This window comes from Micropterus salmoides, unplaced genomic scaffold (genome assembly GCF_014851395.1).
Source record: "Micropterus salmoides isolate LMB-PRFRI ecotype aquatic unplaced genomic scaffold, ASM1485139v1 Ms_hic_scaffold_2, whole genome shotgun sequence".
NCBI classification, from domain to species: Eukaryota; Metazoa; Chordata; class Actinopteri; order Centrarchiformes; family Centrarchidae; genus Micropterus; species Micropterus salmoides.
Window position 1 is genome coordinate 37,056,592 of NW_024041150.1, and position 21,100 is coordinate 37,077,691.

The 21,100-nt window shown below is 40.4% G+C and overlaps 1 protein-coding gene and 1 pseudogene across 1 annotated transcript in view; both read right to left on the reverse strand.

Annotated features, from left to right (window-relative positions):
- The window catches only part of LOC119912515 (F-box/WD repeat-containing protein 7-like), a 40,200-nt gene extending 25,956 nt beyond the window's left edge, over nt 1-14,244 (reverse strand). The window contains exons 1-2 of the mRNA XM_038731737.1: nt 13,948-14,244; nt 11,535-12,140 (exon numbers count right to left, since the gene is read on the reverse strand). Coding sequence (XP_038587665.1) covers nt 11,535-12,080 — 546 coding nt within the window. The 5' untranslated portion in view covers nt 12,081-12,140; nt 13,948-14,244. The remainder of the gene's footprint in view (nt 1-11,534; nt 12,141-13,947) is intronic.
- A 4,154-nt stretch (nt 14,245-18,398) lies between these two features.
- On the reverse strand, nt 18,399-20,914 carry LOC119912996 (annotated as a pseudogene).
- Between the last annotated feature and the right edge of the window lie 186 nt (nt 20,915-21,100).

Here is a 21,100-nt window from a genome sequence, read left to right on the forward strand (position 1 = left end):
CCGGAGCTGAATTACCACCACGTCGCCTCTCCAAAACAAACGAACATGGTCATTAAAACATTAAAAACACTAAATAAAGCAGTTTCAATCTAAAGGTGAGCCGAACTCTTGACAGGGTAAGAGCTGCCAGCTGGAAATGTTTTAATGTCAGTCAGAGCTTAGTTAAAACAGGTCGAATGCAACATAACTTTTAATTTTTATTCATTAATAGGGCCGTGCTGCTGGACTAGAGCTGCCCCGACCTGCCAAACTGTTGCATTATACTGTTGTGTTTCTTTTTACACAACAACGCTACGGTCTCCGTTACTAGGAACAAAGTGGACCCATGAAGACTTCTGGCCTGAACTGAATGTGTTTTGACAGTAAAGAGGTGCCGAGTCGATAGACAGCAACGGTCAGAGGAGAAGATACTGTTGGTTATCGAGCTGACAGGATCTGGACACAGAAGCCGCTGTGTTTCCTGTGGGACAGATTACAGAGGTGCAATGCAGCAAACAACAGGTGCTTTATGAAGCAGATAAACACTTGGCTGCAGAGAGACGTGTGTCTGTGTTCATCAATAATGAATGCAGAGAGTGTTGCAGGGATGTAAGGGACTTAGAGCTCATGTATATTTTAATGAGTAGCTGTGTGTGTGCGTGCAATCATTCTCAGGGGAGAAATAAAGATTCATCAGTGATCACAGTCAGGACAGAAGAAAGGAAAGGAAAGATGGAGGAGAAAGAAACACGTTCACAGAAGACATCTCATGTCATTTCTATGGAAAAAAAAGTCTCATGTCAAAATGAACAGCAATCTTACTGAGTCGGATCTGGAACATTTCCGTAACAAAGAGTTTGTTTCCATCAATCTGTTGCTTTTTTCCACACTTTATATTTAGCGCACTAATAAACAAGAGTGGGAACCAAATGCAAACGTCTGAGTCTGAAACGTGAAGCCCCGCATTCTTTCTCACGGCCAGCAGGGGGCGACTCCACTTGTTGCAAAAAGTCAGACTGCACTGAAGTCTTTGAGAAACTGAGCCTACTTCTCCGCTGAATTATTACCTCAGTAAACACTTTCCTAATGAGTTTATGGTCTCAATCGCTAGTTTCAAGTCTTCTTCAAAACAGCATGATGTTAATTTATTAAATAATGGTCCCATTTAGAAAGAAAGAAACGATAAAGCAGGGTATGCTTTGGGGCGGGGCTATCTTGTGATTGACAAGTCACTACCATGGCGACTTGTCAATCTGGCTAGAGGCAACTCGTATTCACTGCACGGTGTAAATTTAACCAGCGGCGTTGAAAAAGCTTATTAGGAGTCGTCTGTTAATTTTTCCATTAAGTACATTTTGTTTTAAGCCTGTTTAGATGCTAGCCATCCCACTTAAAATGACAATTAACGTTACGGATGCACCTTACTAACCAAGCTAGCTAGCTCCACCGTCTTGTAACCAATCAGATAACGCTGTGGGTGGGACACTGAGCGAGACTACAGAGTGGTGACTACAGACCGACAGAGGCAGCTACATCAGAGCCAAAATAGCACAAAATTAACTCCTAAGCCTAACTTTTTATTTTCTGTCAGTTTTGTGATCTGTTGAATCTGCCGAAGTGCAATGGAAACATGAAGCACGTGACTTAAACGTCCAGATCTGTGTGGAGCGATGATGAGGCTGTAACCTTCCTCACATTAATACATGAAACAAACAGAAAGATGTTTGAGCTTCGACTGGCACCCTATTAAATGATCTCATCTCGTTTCTCCTCTTCCGCAGTGGTTTAAAGGCAGCGACTGGTGGATTATAAACTGTTGCTCTACATGAACCACCTCCTAAAATTCAAACCATCACCATCTGTGGATGGAAAGCATTAATTTGTATTTTGTTTTGAAGATTTTCTGGAAATTCTGTTGAAATTTTATGCCACATTTGGAGCGGGTAAAATACACAGAACAAGATGAAACTAAAATCCGTTTAAAAAAACAACTACTAAACACTGATTGATCAGCTGTCCAACTTTCCTTCATGCCAAGAACAATGAATGAAAAATATCCAGTATAACTCTTTTCACAGCGTGTGAATGAGATCCCCAATGCCGCCATTAAATGCTCACGCCTGTCAGATTTTAAAAGCAGATTTTACTCTCTAATAAACACTGACATTTACGACTTGAGAGAATCAGGGGTGAGTGTTCGTCACACAGCAGGTCATCAAGTCTTTAATGGAAAATACATAGAGAGTGTCAGTGATGTAACATAAGAGAAAACACTGAATGGAACTAATTAGAAAATTTACATGATATTTTTATATGAAGCTGTCAAACATTCACTTATTTCAGCTTCACAATTGTGAGAATGTTTTGCTTTTGAGATTGTAAAATGAATATATCCAGCTTTTGTTGTTCAGAAAATACATTTTTCTAACTTTTTATAGACTAAACAATTAATTAACTAATAAGAAAATATGACATTGTGACATTAATCATTAGTTGCAACTATACACTCCTCTTTCTTTACATAATTCAAATGTTTCAGCCATGGGGCTCAGTCGCAGGTCTTCTTGTTAATGTGCTGAAGCGGTTTTCAATCAAATAAATCACACATGACAAAAAGACGTCACTTTAACAGCTTGATGAAGCCAACAATGTTTCCTATTCCACGTGTGAAAAGGGCTGAAAGGAGGAAGTGTAAGAAAAAGGGAGGATGAAGACGGGAACGCGCTGAAAAGAAAAACAAAGCGGGGGCAGTGCGAGAACGACTTAAGACTGAAGGTTTTATTGGCATTCTTCAGGTGTCGCCTTACACACTGTAAATCACTGAGCGTGGGCAGAGACAGTAGAGCACCTGTTCCTCATTGTATCCTGTCCACACACACACACACACATCTACAGGTCAGTGGGACCGAGTACACAGCACCAACCAATAGGGACACGGCGATGTACGGTTACCACAGTGATGATGCAGACAGGGAAGAAGAAGAAGTCTGAAAGCTCTCTGACGGCTGTTTCCAGGGACAATCCTGTATATCTGAGCTAATGCCATGCACACTACAGGTTTTACCAGGGATACCGCAGATGTAACGGCAGAATTATGTTTTAATCTTAAGAGCACGCACACGATGGTGCAGTGGACGAGACACATTCCTTTGTGTGGGAGACCCACTGCAACACATCCACCAATGTGTCCCTGAGCAGGACACTTTACCCCTACTTGCTCCAGAGGCGTGCGACCGCTGACATTTATAGCAGTAGTAAGTCGCTTTGGATAAAAGCGTCAGCTCAAATTACTAAATGTAAACCAAAGAATTCAGTCCAGATGCAGGACCACACACTCTGCGTTTATACTAAACGATTTCAGAGTCTCACAGAATCTCATGTGATCGAACGTGACTTTAACATCAACAAACATGGAGGCGGACTGTCGTCATCCGCTGGGTGCACACAGAAAACAAAAAAAAACTGTGGATGAAGTCGAGGCCGAGAAGAGAGAATCAGCCCGATTTAAACATTTTAAAGCGTGAACAAATACACAACATACTGTCAGTGTCACTTCCCGTTCCCCTCGCCCTCGTTGGCTGTTGCGGGTTTCTGATCATTTTTCTGTCGCTGTTCCTTTTACACTGCAGGTAATAATCCAAGCCTCCGATCCAGTCGGTGACTTTAAGATTATGTCTGTAAACATGTCACACAGCAGGATTATTTGGGACGATAATCTGTCCAGACCAGCCTCGGCTTGTGAACGCCCGAGAATCTCTGGAGGGTGAATCAGACTCTTAGTCACCCCAATGATCCTTTAGTATGCGGCCAGCATAACAAAAACTAACTGTTACATTTTCAATTTGTACTAATTTACATAATTATTTCCAGGAAACCTCCTGTGACATTAAAATAAGGAGATTATGGCCCCTGTCAACCTAAAAACAAACTCCTAAAGAGCATAGCAAGGTGACAACTGAGCGAATCAGAGCTTTGGAGGCTGGATTAAGAGCGGCAACATTATCATTTTCATGCTAGCTGACCTGGAGAAATAACTCTTCCTATAAGTCTACCACACCTTCATTCAGACTGAAAATGACTCTGGAGCAGCGTCACTTGTTGCTTACTGGTTTTCTAAACAAAAACAACCTACTTCCAAAATAGAAACTGATCATCAGGCTTCTGATCAAGACTGATGGAGAACAGCTTGAGCACTGCACCATCTTCTAAGATGAACAACCAAGAAGACAAACCCAAACCAAACAACAACTGTGTTGTTTTTTATTGCCTGCACCAGAGGTTTTCACAGCGGGGGGGAAAGTGAATGGACGTCAAACAATAACTTATACATTATTTCTTAGGGAGATATGAGTATTCAGATCCTTTACTTAAGTAAAAGTACTAATACCTCACTGCAAAAATACTCCATTACAAGTAAAAGTACTGCATTAAAAATGTACTTCTAATCAGGAAAATTAATTAAAGTATTAAAAGTACTCAAAGCAGAATAAAAAATATGCTGTGACTGTTATTATATCACCAGATAATTATTACTCATGTATTAATGCAAAAGCAGGATTTTACAGTTGAAGTTGAGTTTGAACTATTTTGTATCAGACTGCACAAACTGTTGGGTAGTTTAATTTACAACAAAACTATTTTTTTAAGTCTTCAATGTTTTGTGTGTAAAAACCTTATGTAAAAGTAACTAGTAACCAGAGCTGTCAGATAAATGTAGTGAAGTAAAAAGTACAATATTTCCCTCTGAGATGTAGTGGAGTAGAAGTAGAAACAAATTGTATATAAATACCTTTACTTTGCACTAAAGTACAGTAAATATACCAAGTTCCTTTCCACAACTGGGGATCACATAGAACAGCCTAAATGTGTGATTTGGCGTTTAGGGTATTGGGGGAAATGTTACTGCCTTAAACCAGAGAACTAATAAATGCCTCAGGACAGACCTTTTTTATGTATTTGGTACAGTCTGAAGTTCTGTCAAACTCTGTCAAAGCAATATTAGACTATCTTGGCTCAATTGTTGAGCGTCTGAATGTAGAAAAATAGCTTAAAGAACAAACAGGGTGTAGATAAAACAAACCCAGCTTTTAATCCGGCCCGGGACTTTTGGACTCCCCCTCTCTGTCCCTCGTTACTGTGAGCTGCCCAATAAATGCTGACAGAGCAATCTTTAAGTGGCAGCTGGGAAAAACTCACTCAGCTACTGACTTTTTAAATATGTGAAGTCACGCTCGCTTTAAATGTAAGCAAAACCTGGGTGGAAATGTGAGGCCGTCAACGTGCCCTAGTTAAACTGAGGATGTGAAAAGAACTTGATTAATTATCAGAACCAGATCGAACCCGGCACAAAGAGACTGAACCGTATAGGTCGCAGGTTCAAACCTCCGTCCTGCTGACGAGCACAAGACTCCGGGAATGCTGCCGCAGAGCGAGGAATGCGTGTGTGTGTAGGGCGCTGACTCGGCGAGATCGGCGTGGTGGACCTAACAGGCTGGAAAGCTGCCCGGTGCTGGAATGTGACCCCGTGCGTGAGAGAGAGAGAGAGAGAGAGAGGCACACTTTATATTTCTTCATCATCTTGATGGGATCCGACATGAACACACAGTCTGTCAAAGTCAGATCAATACTGGTTTTATCTCTGGTTTGAATCGGGCAGGACTCAAGAAGACGTCACGATTATGAGGCTGAATTTATAAGTAAGATTTATGGATGGTTATCTGCTTTAATCCCTGCTTAATATAAAATATCAAGACTGAGGCTGCAACTAAGGGTCATTTTCATCACCAATTAGGTCTGCCGATTATTTTCTTGATGAGTTGATTGATCGTTAAGTCTATAAAATGTCCGGAAATAGTGAAAAAAACCCCGAACCTTAAAATATTCACTTTATTTTAACATAAAACAGAGAAACGAAGCTGGAGCCAGAGACTGTTTGACATTTTGGCTTGAAAAATGTTTCAGACGCTTACCTAATCGATAAATCGACTACTCATTGCAGCTCTGATCAAGACTCCATTCATGCTACCAGCTCTGTGAGGCTGTACTGAGCTAAATGCTAACATGCTGATGTTTAGTAGGTATAATGCTCACCACGTTAGTTTGGCGTGTTAGCATGCTAACATTTGCTTATTAACACTAAACACAAAGTACACAAACTATGGGTCAAGGCTTTGCTTAGCAGCAATGCAAAAATCTGAACAGAGGCCTCAGACCCTCAGGGGCCCAAAAGCTCCAGGTTCAACCTGTGAAAATCTGGTAATTTAATCAAATACAAATGTTTTTAATACAAATACAAACCAATAAAGCACCAGGATTATTACAGGATATAATCAGAAGGGTGGAAAGTAAAATGTAGTTTTAAGGGCCGTTTTTATTTTAGATGTAATTGCTTATATGGTGCATTTTGCTAAAGTATGCTTGATACAACAAAGTACATGGACCAAAAGGTGGAAGTGGGGGGTCAATAGGGGCCCACAGCACATTTCTGCCCAGGGCCCTTGTGGTAAGTTAATCCGCCCCTGACTGACGGGAATCTCAATAAAAAACATTAGAGATTCAAATTTGGAACGATTAGTCGTTGACTATTAAATAGAGAGCTATTTTGATCGACCGACTGATCAATCATTAAAGAATAAAAGTCAGAAATTTGTGACTCCTGCTTCTCAAATGTGAATGTTTACTGGTTTCTTTGCTCCTCTCTGACAGTGAACTGAATCACTTTGGGTTGTAGACAAAACAAGACATTTGAGGACGTCGTCTTGGGCTTTGGAAAACAGTGATCGACCTTTTATCCTACAGGAAAGGTCAGGGGATCGCCGCAGCCCTTCGTGTAGCATGAATGTACTAAATATCACCGTAATCCATCTAATAGTGGCTGTGAGATTTTTCAGTCTGAACTACAGTGGTGGACCGGCCAACTGATATCCATCCACAGAGTCACGCTGCTAGCATCTGTCGGGTTTCTCAGTCCATCAACAGTTTCGACAGATTTTGTGCCAATGAGACTCATGAATGAGGCGTTTTTGTTTCATGAATGAATGACCTGAATGACCTACGCTCTGTTACGCTCAGTAAATGTTTTTTTTTAACCGCATTGCAGCTGCTTCTCTTGTGACGGTTGTGTGTGTGTGGAAGAAATCCATCTGGGCCAAAGCATGTACCAAAAGGAGCAGCGACCACGACATGAGTGAACGCTCCCACGAGCTCCTCTGAAACGAACCGCGACATGCTCATCCTTTCTCCAGACTCGCAGGAAGTACAGCGAAACGCAGGGTGAGGGGAGGCTGAAATGAAACGCGCGAGTTCACATACCAGACATGCCACTGCAGCCCTAATGTGCTTCCATTCACACCAGTCATCTGACCCTGGCATGATCAGAGACTGTGTGTGTGTGTGTGTCTCAACAACAACACACTGAGGTCATGTGTTTCAGAGAGAAAGTGTAACATCTGAATGAATTATCTAAAAGATTGAAATTGTCAAAACACACTAAGTGATTGAAAAGGAAGATAAAAGCTCTAAACTTAAAATCCGACTGTATTTTACCTGTCTGTGTGTGTGTGTGTGTGTGTGTGTGTGTGTGTGAGACAGATGGAAAAACTAGGGCACTAATCTGGTGAGACATGCTCTGTAATCTAGGAGTATTTTTTTTCTAGATTACTACACATATAAGAGATTACACACACACAGAGAAATCACCAAATCTAATCTTTAAAAATCAGCTTTCATGCTCTTTGAACTGAATCCAAACCACAGCGCTGCCTCTAGTGGTCACAGAGACAAACTACAGTACATACAGAAAATAAATTAATCATCAAATATCCCATCATGCTTAGGGTGTCATACTGGTCTGGTACCAGTATGGCTGTGTTTGTGTGTATATATATATATATATATATATATATATATATATATGTGTGTGTGTGTGTGTGTGTGTGTGTGTAAGCTAACAGTTCCCATGAGAGGATATTTTATATCCCATGATCCCGATGCAGGAATCTGAGGAATGTTCACTGCTGCACATTCCTACACACACACCTACTGTCTGCGTGTGTGTGTGTGTGTGTGTGTGTGTGTGTGTGTGTGTGTGTGTGTATATAATTAATTTTGATTATGATGAAACTGGTTATTTTGCTTTCTTTAACAATAGTAGTAAAATACAAACGCTACCTAAACCTATGACACGCATTTATTCAAGTAGTGTACTGAAGTACACATTTGAGATACTTGTACTTAAGTGTTGAGTGGTACTTCTTACTTCACTACATTTATTTGATACCTTTAGTTACTTTTCAGTGAAACATTTTTAATGTCAAAACATGTGATCATGTGTGACAACCTAGATGGTATTAAACTAAATATATAACGAATGCAACACTTTGAAAGAACAATGTGTGCGCACTTTGCTGCTAATGCTTTTAAGTGAGTGTTTTTACTCTGTAGTATTCGGTAATATTACTACTTTTACTACATGAAAAAGATCTGAGTACTTCTTCCTGCCTGATACTTTCTGGTGGATAATGTTGTATTTGCAGCTTCATTGTAATTAAAGTATCTTTTACTCAGTTCTAGTCTATTTAGGAGAATATTAATGTAGAATAAAAACAGATTAAATGTGTTTTTAATATAAAGAAACTCAGTTTGCAGTAATTTTTTTGTCTCAAGTAGTTTCTAAAAACTACAAAACAAGGAAAACCAAGTATTTTTTAAACTTTTTAATAACTTTCTTAAGCGACTGTTTAATTAACTAGTGTGAAATAAAGCATTTTAATTTCAACTTAATTTTAATGTTTTCATTAAAATTTAAAAGACTAAAACAAAATACCGTTAAACAATTTTGATTTACTGGGTATAATAAGTAATGTAACTTTAATTTAGTTGTTAAGAGTGAAAGGAGGAAACACATACGCACAAACACACTTTCTCTCACACTCGGCCTCCGACACGCAGCAGCTGGTGTTCAGCTTGTTTATAAAGACAACAAAACAGGAGACACAATGGCACCTGAACGCCCCTTACACACACAGACAGGCAGACGCTGATGTCGTCGGCTGGTACCTGAATGTCACAAAGACACAGCTCACACGATGAATCACTGAGCCAGGTGTTGTGTGTGTGTTCGTTCACAGCGAGGAGATAAAGTGTGCAACGCCGCCGCCTTCGTGCTGCATTCAGACAGTTCAACTATCATTCACCCTGTCAGGGTGAACTAAGATCTTTAAAGTCTCCTTCAAATTAAGTTTTGTTCCTTCAGTTTGAGCGTCACTGTTCACCTTAAACCTGTAACACCTGGACGTACGGTGGAAGCCAATCATTGGTCCAATCTGATACCTAAATTTCTTATGAACTTGAATCGTGTATGTCTTCATTATCCTCACACGAGATTACGTCACAGCAGTTTCGTGCAGCGTCACAGCTACACTGAGGTGGTTTTATATCTGCAGTGGAAAACGAAGGAAGGAGCATCAAAGTCAGGCAAGTAGAAGTGAGTTGAGCTGGGACCACAGGGGCTTACACAACTGTGATGTGGAAACCTGAAACCTCCAGTGCAAAAACACTGAGATTAGGCTCTACACCAGGGGTCGGCAAATAAGTCTGGCATCGTGCCAAATTTTTTTCAAGCCGTTATATGGTGGGCCGTTGATAAAGTCAAATGATTTCAGGTCTTGTGCAGGTTTAGCTCAGCTGGTACTGTGCTGGGATCCCGTTAAGTAGATTGAAGGGACGTTTCCATCTTAAAGCAGATATTTTTTTCTCCCTTGTTAAACAAATTGAATAAAAGGAAACTTTTGCACATACTCACTATAAAGCATGTGCTGCAGTGTGTGCGCGTTCCGGCGTTTGATCCGCATTCATAAACCTATGGACACTTATTTTCATTTCCCTGAGAAAATTAAGGGGAATCCGATCGAGGTGTGTCAAGCAGGCCAGAGACTCTTTTGAATGTCCTTCAGAACTCTTCAAAGTAAAAGCTCTTAATAAACTCGACATGAAGCATTGCTGCAAAGAACGTTCGTGCTTTTATTTTAGAGGCACAATCACTTAGTATGTGATTGTGTGAGTAACTGTTGCTGTCATGACTGAGATCTATTTCAATACCAGCCACTATAAATTTATTTATTTTTCTGCTATCAAAGCAATCTGGCCGCGGGCCAGATATTATTGCTGGTGGGTCCGTTCTGGCCCGCGGGCTGCATGTTGCTGCTTAAAAAATATATATTATATTTGCATATGTATATATTCTGGGTTTTTCAATGATGGAGAAGCAGCTGCTTTGAGACACACCTGTCCTTTTAAAATGACTTAAAAGGACAGGTGTGTCTCAAAGCAGGTGCTTGTTATCATTCCACCTGTTCACACTTAACTTCCGGCACAGAGCAATACTTATATAACTTATATGTTAGTACGCGTGTTTGACACAAGCGGGAACCTCAGGGTCTGAAAAGTGAAGCCAATGCTTAAGTGTCTTAAACCCGCATTCTTTGTAACAGCCAGCAGGGGGCGACTCCAGTGGCTGCAAAAAGAAGTCAGATTGCGTAGAAGTCAATAAGAAAATTACTATTCTTCTATCCTGATTTATTACCTCAGTAAACACCTTCCTCACACGTTTATGGTCTCGGTCACTAGTTTCAAGTCTCCTTCAACACAGCAAGATGTTCATTTAGAAAATAACGGTCCCCTTTAGAGGAAAATAGACAATGAAACCAAGTATGCTTTAGGGCGTGGGTGTCTCCGAAAACATGACGGAGACACCCAAAATGCCAAACTCGCGCCCCATCAAGAAAAGAAAATTTTGTACATTTTAAGGTTAAATTAATTAATTTGGTGCACTTCAAGAGCAAAATTTGGAGGCTAGATCTATGAAGAACTTTGCGTTCTTGTATTTGATCATAAAAACATTGTACAGATATAAATGGTGAAGAAACAGCAAAAAAGTCAACAAATTTAGTTACTGTTTTTCCAGCAACCTTTAAATCAAAGACGCAAGTAATTTCCCTAAAATTTAAGTGTTTTCTGTTTTTAACTTTTAATGGACGCGTGACATGTTTTACAGTTCCTGTATTAATAGTCCAATTAATGTCCAAAAGGTTCACCAAGTCCGACGCAGTTTGAAATATTATATTGTAGGTGTTGCCCATCTTGCGTACAATGAAGACTTCATAGCCTCTCTTCGGGGAAGACTTTCATATAGTAACACTTGTATAGTGAGATAATTACAAAATAAAGTCGCTAAACCTGCCTGTCAGCTGCAGTTACCATAAAGGATAGAATACATGTGCACTCCAAATTAAGGTGTTGCTACCTTTCTCGTGTTCTCAACCACAAACGAGTGACAGTGGATCCACTGTACGCTGTTCAAACCCTTAAAGTTACCGTAGTTACCGCAACAGAAAAGTGGTTGTCTAGAGTCAGATGCCAAAGTGTGATATTGTTCGAGCTTACAGAAGCGGGGAGCAGCGGTGCAAAACACAGAAGTGTAAAAATATTTTCGGTTTGCTTTGAAACTATGGTGGAACAAATTAGACAGTGGCAAGGATGGGAGTCAACTGTCTTACCTGGCTCTGCAGGTGAAGCGACGGTGCCGTCACCTCTGCATCCTCCTCTCTGTCGTCACTGTTCGCCTCCTCCCCTTCATCCTCCTCCATTCCTTCGATCTCTCCTTCCTTCTCCTCCTTTTTGTCTCCTCCGTCAACTATGCGTGTGATCCGATAGGCCGTTTCCAGGTGGGCGGTCCCGAAAGGCTCAGACGGACAGGACTCGTCCTCGATTGTGACTATGGCGACTCTGACCTCGTCTTCCTCGCCATCCTCCTCTCCTCCTCTTCCTCGGCAGAGAGAGGAGGAGAGGAGGGGAGAGGAGGTGAAGGAGGAGGAGGCGGAGATCGGAGTGTGTCGACCAATCAGCTCCCTTCGTGGTTTGTCTTTGGCGCCTGCCTTTCTCATCCCTATCTCCTCTTCCTCCTCCTCCTCCTCCTCCTCCTCCTCCTCTTCTTCTTCTCTCCTCCTGGATGGAGTTCTTAGTGTTCCGTCCTTCTCTCCTCCTTCTCTCTCCTCCAGTCCATCCAACCTCTCTTCCTCTTCCTCTCTCCTTTGTTGATCCATCTTCTCCTTACTCCTGTTTCCTTTTTTGTACTTCACACTGCAGAAGAGCAAAGAAGCATCCTGAGAAGAGAAAAGCGATCGATATCAACACATTAATGAGAATAATAATAAGAAAACTAACAACTAAACTACTGGGATATTAATTATACTGGCTCCAGGCTAAAGACACATCTGTAGCCAAAACATAAACGAATCTGCTCTATGGTAGTTATTCTATGGAAATAACTAGAGTAGTTATTCTATGGAAATAACTAGAGTAGTAACTGATGGAAATAACTAGAGTAGTTATTCTATGGAAATAACTAGAGTAGATATACTATGGAAATAACTAGAGTAGTTATTCTATGGAAATAACTAGAGTAGATATTGTATGGAAATAACTAGAGTAGATATTGTATGGAAATAACTAGAGTAGATATTGTATGGAAATAACTAGAGTAGTTATTCTATGGAAATAACTAGAGTAGATATTGTATGGAAATAACTAGAGTAGATATTGTATGGAAATAACTAGAGTAGTTATTCTATGGAAATAACTAGAGTAGTAACTGATGGAAATAACTAGAGTAGTAACTGATGGAAATAACTAGAGTAGATATTGTGTGGAAATAACTAGAGTAGATATTGTATGGAAATAACTAGAGTAGATATTGTATGGAAATAACCAGAGTAGATATTCTATGCACCTCACATTTTAAAGCCTCACTAATCAGTATTCCTACAAAACATTATAAAACACTCTGTTGAAACGCTTCACACATTGAGAATAACCAAAACACTGCAGCTCTGTAAAGCTTTTTAGCCTCCTTCAGCTCATTGTTTTGGTTTTGCAGCACATTCACTGCCGGCAGCAAACAGCAGACAGAGTTAGAGGCGAGCTGGTGAACGTGGTGGAGAATTTATCAGAGAGCCAGATATTTCCCTCAGGAGGTGGTAGCAGAGAAACGCACCGGTTTCCACTGCTTAGCTCGTAGTTCATCACTCCTTGTCTGTGAATATTGAACTTCAGTTAAACTAAAAAAAAAATCTCAAATCGAATCGTAATCACAATATCTGGCAGAAAAATCGCCATTAGATTTTTTCTCCCAATCGCCCTAGTTATTGATCAGATATGATAACAGATCAGATATCTGCGGTATTTCTACAGTATATCAGAGTTATTGATCAGATATCTGCGGTATTTCTACAGTATATCAGCGTTATTGATCAGATATCTGCGGTATTTCTACAGTATATCAGCGTTATTGATCAAATATCTGCTGTATTTCTACAGTATATCAGAGTTATTGATCAGATATCTGCTGTATTTCTACAGTATATCAGAGTTATTGATCAGATATCTGCGGTTTTTCTACAGTATATCAGAGTTATTGATCAGATATCTGCGGTATTTCTACAGTATATCAGAGTTATTGATCAGATATCTGCGGTATTTCTACAGTATATCAGAGTTATTGATCAAATATCTGCGGTATTTCTACAGTATATCAGAGTTATTGATCAAATATCTGCGGTATTTCTACAGTATATCAGAGTTATTGATCAGATATCTGCGGTATTTCTACAGTATATCAGCGTTATTGATCAGATATCTGCGGTATTTCTACAGTATATCAGAGTTATTGATCAGATATCTGCGGTATTTCTACAGTATATCAGAGTTATTGATCAGATATCTGCGGTATTTCTACAGTATATCAGAGTTATTGATCAGATATCTGCGGTATTTCTACAGTATATCAGAGTTATTGATCAGATATCTGCTGTATTTCGCAGCTAACCGTAAACAGTTTCTAAAATACCAACAACACACTTATACATATATGTTTAATCCAGCGTTAAAAGTTGGTTAACAAACCAGACTTACCTTTAAAACACAGTCTTTCTCCTGCAGCTCTTCTGGACTTTAAATTTTAAACGCCGGGTTTCTTCTTCTTCTTCTTCTTCTTCGTCTCTTTTTTTTCTCCTTCGTCTCTTATTAATTTGTTTTCCACGCGGGAGATTCGACGTTTTAGCCCATAAATCAAACAAAGCGGTTTTACGTTCAACGCCACCTCACCCAGATTTATGTTTTCATAGTTTTTCCATCACAAACAAGACAGAGAACAAACTTTCTCCGCGTCGTTGTTTTCAGCTCGTGCACATGGAGCTTTGTTTGGCGCGCGTTGATGACGTCACCCGCCTCGTTTCCGCGCGCCGCTGTCATGGTTTTTTATAACAATTTAGCTTATTTCTCTTTTCTTTTCATGTCAGTTTACAATACGGTTCTGGCAAAACGTGAAAGGACTGGCTCAGTGTCAGCATAGAAAACATGAATAACTTTGAAGCACACCATATTTTATTATACAACGAAAACCTGTCCAAGAAATATCTGAGATGGTCAACACATTATCACAGTTATGGGGAAATATATTCATGTATGCGAATGAAAAATGCAGAAACCCTCGGTGATTTGTTTCAGGAATTAATTAAAATTGTATTTATCTTTCTACAAGTATTGTCGGACACACACCAGCCAATACAAAACTTGTGTCACACTATGTTGTAATATCTATCGTTTTAACTTGGGACAGACAGACATCCTACATATCACCTGGATTACTTCTGTTACGGGTTTGGAACTAATGTAACTCATTTGTAGGAAGATCTTAGCAAAAGATCTGGAAAGACACAGATTCTTATACAGATATGGAGTAATTGCAATGAGCCGGCTGATGATTACAGACAGATCATCATCGGTCTACACTCAGCTTAAATTTAGAAAATGAGACAGTTTTTGTTTTGTTTTCTCTATTTGTTCATTGCAGAAACAAATCTGCTACCTTTCCAGTATGTGCAAGAGTCTCAAAACAATAAATACACACTCACCTAAAGGATTATTAGGAACACCTGTTCAATTTCTCATTAATGCAATTATCTAATCAACCAATCACATGGCAGTTGCTTCAATGCATTTAGGGGTGTGGTCCTGGTCAAGACAATCTCCCGAACTCCAAACTGAATGTCAGAATGGGAAAGAAAGATGATTTAAGCAATTTTGAGCGTGGCATGGTTGTTGGTGCCAGACGGGCCGGTCTGAGTATTTCACAATCTGCTCAGTTACTGGGATTTTCACGCACAACCATTTCTAGGGTTTACAAAGAATGGAAAGGGAACAACATCCAGTATGCGGCAGTCCTGTGGGCGAAAATGCCTCGTTGATGCTAGAGGTCAGAGGAGAATGGGCTGACTGATTCAAGCTGATAGAAGAGCAACTTTGACTGAAATAACCACTCGTTACAACCGAGGTATGCAGCAAAGCATTTGTGAAGCCACAACACGCACAACCTTGAGGCGGATGGGCTACAACAGCAGAAGACCCCACCGGGTACCACTCATCTCCACTACAAGTAGGAAAAAGAGGCTACAATTTGCAAGAGCTCACCAAAATTGGACAGTTGAAGACTGGAAAAATGTTGATTGGTCTGATGAGTCTTGATTTCTGTTGAGACATTCAGATGGTAGAGTCAGAATTTGGCGTAAACAGAATGAGAACATGGATCCATCATGCCTTGTTACCACTATGCAGGCTGCTGGTGGTGGTGTAATGGTGTGGGGGATGTTTTCTTGGCACACTTTAGGCCCCTTAGTGCCAATTGGGCATCGTTTAAATGCCACGGCCTACCTGAGCATTGTTTCTGACCATGTCCATCCCTTTATGGCCACCATGTACCCATCCTCTGATGGCTACTTCCAGCAGGATAATGCACCATGTCACAAAGCTCGAATCATTTCAAATTGGTTTCTTGAACATGACAATGAGTTCACTGTACTAAAATGGCCCCCACAGTCACCAGATCTCAACCCAATAGAGCATCTTTGGGATGTGGTGGAACGGGAACTTCGTGCCCTGGATGTGCATCCCACAAATCTCCATCAACTGCAAGATGCTATCCTGTCAATATGGGCCAACATTTCTAAAGAATGCTTTCAGCACCTTGTTGAATCAATGCCACGTAGAATTAAGGCAGTTCTGAAGGCGAAAGGGGGTCAAACACAGTATTAGTATGGTGTTCCTAATAATCCTTTAGGTGAGTGTATGACGCAGTAAAGATATGGTGACACAGAAGGATCTATAAGATGACCTAAACAATAACTGTTGTTCACAATAACTTAAAAAATAGTTTAAGATTATATTAGATTTTTAATGCGGTACTTTTAATAAACGTCACGATAAGATAATGAATAATTCATATTTTATTATTATGAACTCATACCAAAATAATAATCAAATTCTAGGGCAATACATGTAATTAAAGCACATTCAAATAAGGGTTGCTTAGGCGATGTGAATGACAATTAAACCAGTGGTGGAAGAAGTATTAGTAGAGTAAAGTAAGATCCTTTACTTAAGTAAAAGTAGTAACGTAACACTGAAAGGTAGGCTACTCCACTACAAGTAAAAGTCCTGCACTCTTAATGAAGTAAAAGTATGTAAGAAACCTATTATCATCACTATACTTAAAAGTAGGTACCAAATGTAAAAGCAGGCCTTCTCATAGTGCAGTAAATGTCAGTGTTTCACTATAATGATGTTTTTAGATAGATTGATAGATCTACAGTAATGCATCATGGTCTAAAGATAATCATATGCTTGTAGCGTCGCTGTCCTGTGAGAACCACATATCTATAAAAAGTAAACTTTTAATGAGCTCAGAGAAACAGCCCTGTTTTCAGCTGATCTATTGTCAGTTTTATTATTTTATTTAGATTAATAAGTAGGATCATATTCTCAACGCTGGAAGGAAAACTTCATCCTTCACTTCATCAGAAAATTTGGTGAAAGCCTTCATTGCTTTCACTGGACAGGAAACGTATGAAATATAGTAATTTAAAAAGTAAATAGTAATTAAAGCTGACAAATGTTGTGTAGTAAAAAGTACAATATTTGCCTATGAGATGTAATAGAGTAGAAGTATAAAGTAGCGTAAAAGGGAAATACTCAAGTAAAGTACAAGTACTTTGAATTTGTACTTAGCATATAGTACTTATGTAATTGTACAGTACCTTACACCACTGAATAAACAAAGAAAAGACGAAATGGCAACTATAGCTTGAACACAAATGCCACCGAAAATACAGCATAGTTTCATAGTCACATTCATAGTCACATTTAGGGTCCAAGCACCAAGTGGTTTCTGATTCAATTGCATTTTTGAGGAGGGATGTTTGAAAACTCACAAAACTTGTCACATAAATCAGTAGCGGAGATATTTGGTATCTGATACGGGTTTTGGGTTTGGCTGTGGCAAAGGAGCACGATAGCCCCATATGAAATTTCAACAAGGTTTCCAGGTGGGATAAAATCAAGTGCAACTGATTTTAAATCACCTGGATAACTATGACCCGGAGGGCTGAGAATCTTCACACCCTTGTGGTACTTTTCACCTAGATGTACAAAATCAGACACATAGGCCTATAACATTTCGAGACCATAGACTGTATTTAAAGTACAATGGTCCAGACTTATTAAAAATCCTCTTGGTGCTGTGCCCTGCCGTCCAGTGTGTAATATTTAGGAGGATCTATGGACAGAAGTGCAATATAATATACATACAGTAACTATGTTTTCAGTGGTGTATAAAGAACATAAATAATGAACCGTTATGTTTTTATTACCTTAGAATGAGACATTTCTATCTACAAACACTGCGTGTCCTCTTACATGGACATTGCCATGTTGCTCCACCGTGTTTCTACAGTAGCACAAACGGCTCTACAGAATGGGTTTTTTATCCATAGACCGTATGTAAGAAGTGGACGTAGTCGTCTTGACGTCACCCGTTGTGGACTGCCAGGAAGTGCCCAGAAGTGACCATATTTGGATGAGACGGTGGAGCTAACGGCCATGTGTGGAGCTACCTGGCTTGCTTAGTTAGGTACATATGTAATTCACATTAACTGTCACTTTAACTGGGCTGATAACTTTGGCTAGTCTTAAAACTAAATGTACTCACCAGAGAAAGTGAACAGCCAACCCCTAATCAGCTTTTTCAACAGCGCTGGTTAAATTTACACAGTGCCGTGCTGAGTCACTCTTGCCTGATTGACAGGTCGCCATGGTAACGACTTGTAAATCACAGTAATCCCGCCCTGAAGCACACTCTGCTTATAATCTATTTTCCTCTAAATTGGACCATAATTTACTAAATGAACATCATGTTTTATTAAAGAAACCAGCGACTGAGACCATAAACTCAAAAGTGAAAGTGTTTACTGAGGTAATAAATCAGCTGAGAAGTAGGGTAATTTTACCATTATTTCTAATGGAGCCGGACTTCTTTTTGCAACCAGAAGAGTCGCCCCCTGCTGGCCGTTCAATAGAGTGCAGGTTTAATGGAGTTCCGCGTCGGCTTCGCATCTCAGACCGGAAGCTTCTCTCTTGGTTTCATCACTACGTTCAGTACGCAGGAAGAAGAAGTAGTAGTAGTAGTAGTAGTAGTAGTCAACTGGTTTATTAGAAGGAAGAAGACAAGTGAAGTTTGGACAAATCGAGGACCACACGCACAAGAGCCGACAGAGCGTGTCGGCCACCATAGCTTCTCCTGCACGCTTGGAAAGGGAGGAGTGAGCGGTGAGTGAGCAGTTAGTTGCAATTCGCAACCCTCGCCTCTTGATGGCACTAAAACTTACACACTGAACCTTTAAGAAACTCTTCCTGGGAGATTTAATGGATCCAACTCAAAGTCTAAAGACTTTCTAAATCCAAAGTTTTGACATGGAGGACAATTTAAGTGTTTCGCCATGAAACAGGAAGCTGTTATAGGTTAACACAACTTTACATTTTTAAATCTGCCCCAAATTTCACATGCTTGATCTTGAAGAGTCCAGATTTACGGGCCAATATTGAGTAATAAGCATATCATCAACTGCTGTTAACAGGAAGTCAGTATTTCCACATCATTCGATTTACATGAAATCTGCATTGTGTAGTCTGCATTTTATCTACAGCAACATTAGTGTGTGTTCTGTAGCATCACATAGTGGGCACAGGACGTATTGTGAATGTGACTTACATTGGAGGAAGGCTTGTAAGGCACATCACCTGCCTTTGGCTTTGGCTGCTGATATAAACTCTTTGTATAAGCTGTCCCAGAACCTGCAATGCCTGAAAAAACTGAGGTTTCAATGTTTTATGTACAATTTTGCAGTTAATGTGTTTTTAAAGCCAGCCAGTCAAGTGTCTGCACAAAAATGTTGTTTGTTCCAATCACACAAATCCGTTAATTTTATGGACATATACCTAGTTATCAAAACAGTTATCAAGACACTTCATCATCATTACCATAATCATCTACATCTCTAACACTGTAGTGACTTTGACTGGTGATATCCTCAGTGGCGCTGTAGTTTGTGTGTTAATGAAGGGAAACAGCTTCTCAGTGAAAGTGTTTGAGAAGGTGTACAGGTTTGTTTTGGTATCCGGATCAGAGAATGTCACTTTTCTTCCGTTGCAGTCCAGAAACACTCTGATCCTCTGCAGCAGCTTCTTTACAGAAAGAACTTTATTTGTAACAGATGGAAAGTATGCTCTGTATTTACCGTCGCAGAACCATATCTCCCAGTATCCAGTGTGAGTTTCTCCCTTCCTTGGTACAGACTCTGCTATCACACCAACTGCCCAGTTTGCATTTGTGTAAGTAACCTCCACGTCCCAGATGTGAGTCCCCGAGTTAAAGCCCTCAGATCCCACCACTGTGGTGTAGTATTCAAACCTCTCTGGGTTTTTTGGAAGAGTTTGCTCTGTAACTCCATTTATCACAGTGGCCAGATCTTCTGACAGACTAAGGTGTGGTTCTGCAGTGTTGGGGTCCAGGATCACAGGAAAATATGTAACCATCTCCTCCATCTTGCTCCAGATGTTGAAGGTCAGGTTGCCCAGGTGTTTGGCCACGTCGATCAGAGCTCCTGGGCCCAGCTGTGGATCATCCTGCAGGAGGTGCTGCTGGACTCTTTCCACTGCAGCCTTGTAGTTCTGCAGGAATGAGACATTTCCAGTTTCCAGCTCCTCCTCTGTGGCTCCGAGTGTGTCACTAATATCTGATATCTCTCTGTTCAGATCATCCATCTTCTGCTTCATCATTCGACTCTTCTGCTCCTCTTCCTCCCTCAGAGCAGTGATCCTGGCCTCCTCTTCCTCTTGTAGAAAATAGTGAAGCTTCTCAAACTGCTCTTTAATCAGCCTCTCTGTGTGATGAGCCTGGACTTTAATTTCTCTTGCTGTATATTTCCAGTTAACTGTAACTTGATTAAAGAGACAGTTTCTCTTCTAAGGGCTTCAGGCAGTTCCTGAGCCTCCTCCTGTAATCCAGTGCAGCTTCATCAATGGGTCTGAATCTGTGGTTGTTGTGCGTTATTGAATCTCAACACACCAGACACACCGGCTTCTGATGGTCCAGACAGAAGAGCTTTAACTTCTCTGAGTGCAGACTGCAGAGATCCTCAGACTCTGCAGGAGCTTCATCTTCTAGAGAAAGTTTCTGTTGGAAGGCTTCACACAGGTTCTTTAATGCCAAGTTACACGGTGGGTCACTCTTTGAAGATCTTCTTTTACAAACTGGACACTGCTGAATCGGGTTCACATCCCACCAGCTCTGCAGACAGTCTTTACAGAAACTGTGGCTGCACGACAGCACAACAGGATTTTTAAAGATGTCTTGACAGACTGGACAAAAGAAATCCATCTCAGCTTGAGAAACCAGAGCAGCCATTTCTGGGCGATGCTGAAAACACAGACAGATATTGAAACAGGAAATCAGTTTTGGCTTTTCACTTTGAGTCGTCGCTCGTTTAAAGTTCTCCACTCTTGTGAAAGCAGCAGTATTCCCAGTGCTCGTTACTTCCTCTCTCTCTCTCTCTCAGTAGAAGTTGTGGTCGTCGGTCTCTGTCCTCGAGAAACAATAAAAACAGACTATGTTTCCTGGTTTATATCTCTATAGTCAGAGGACTGAATAACTGTAACCAGGAGTGTTTTGCCTTTC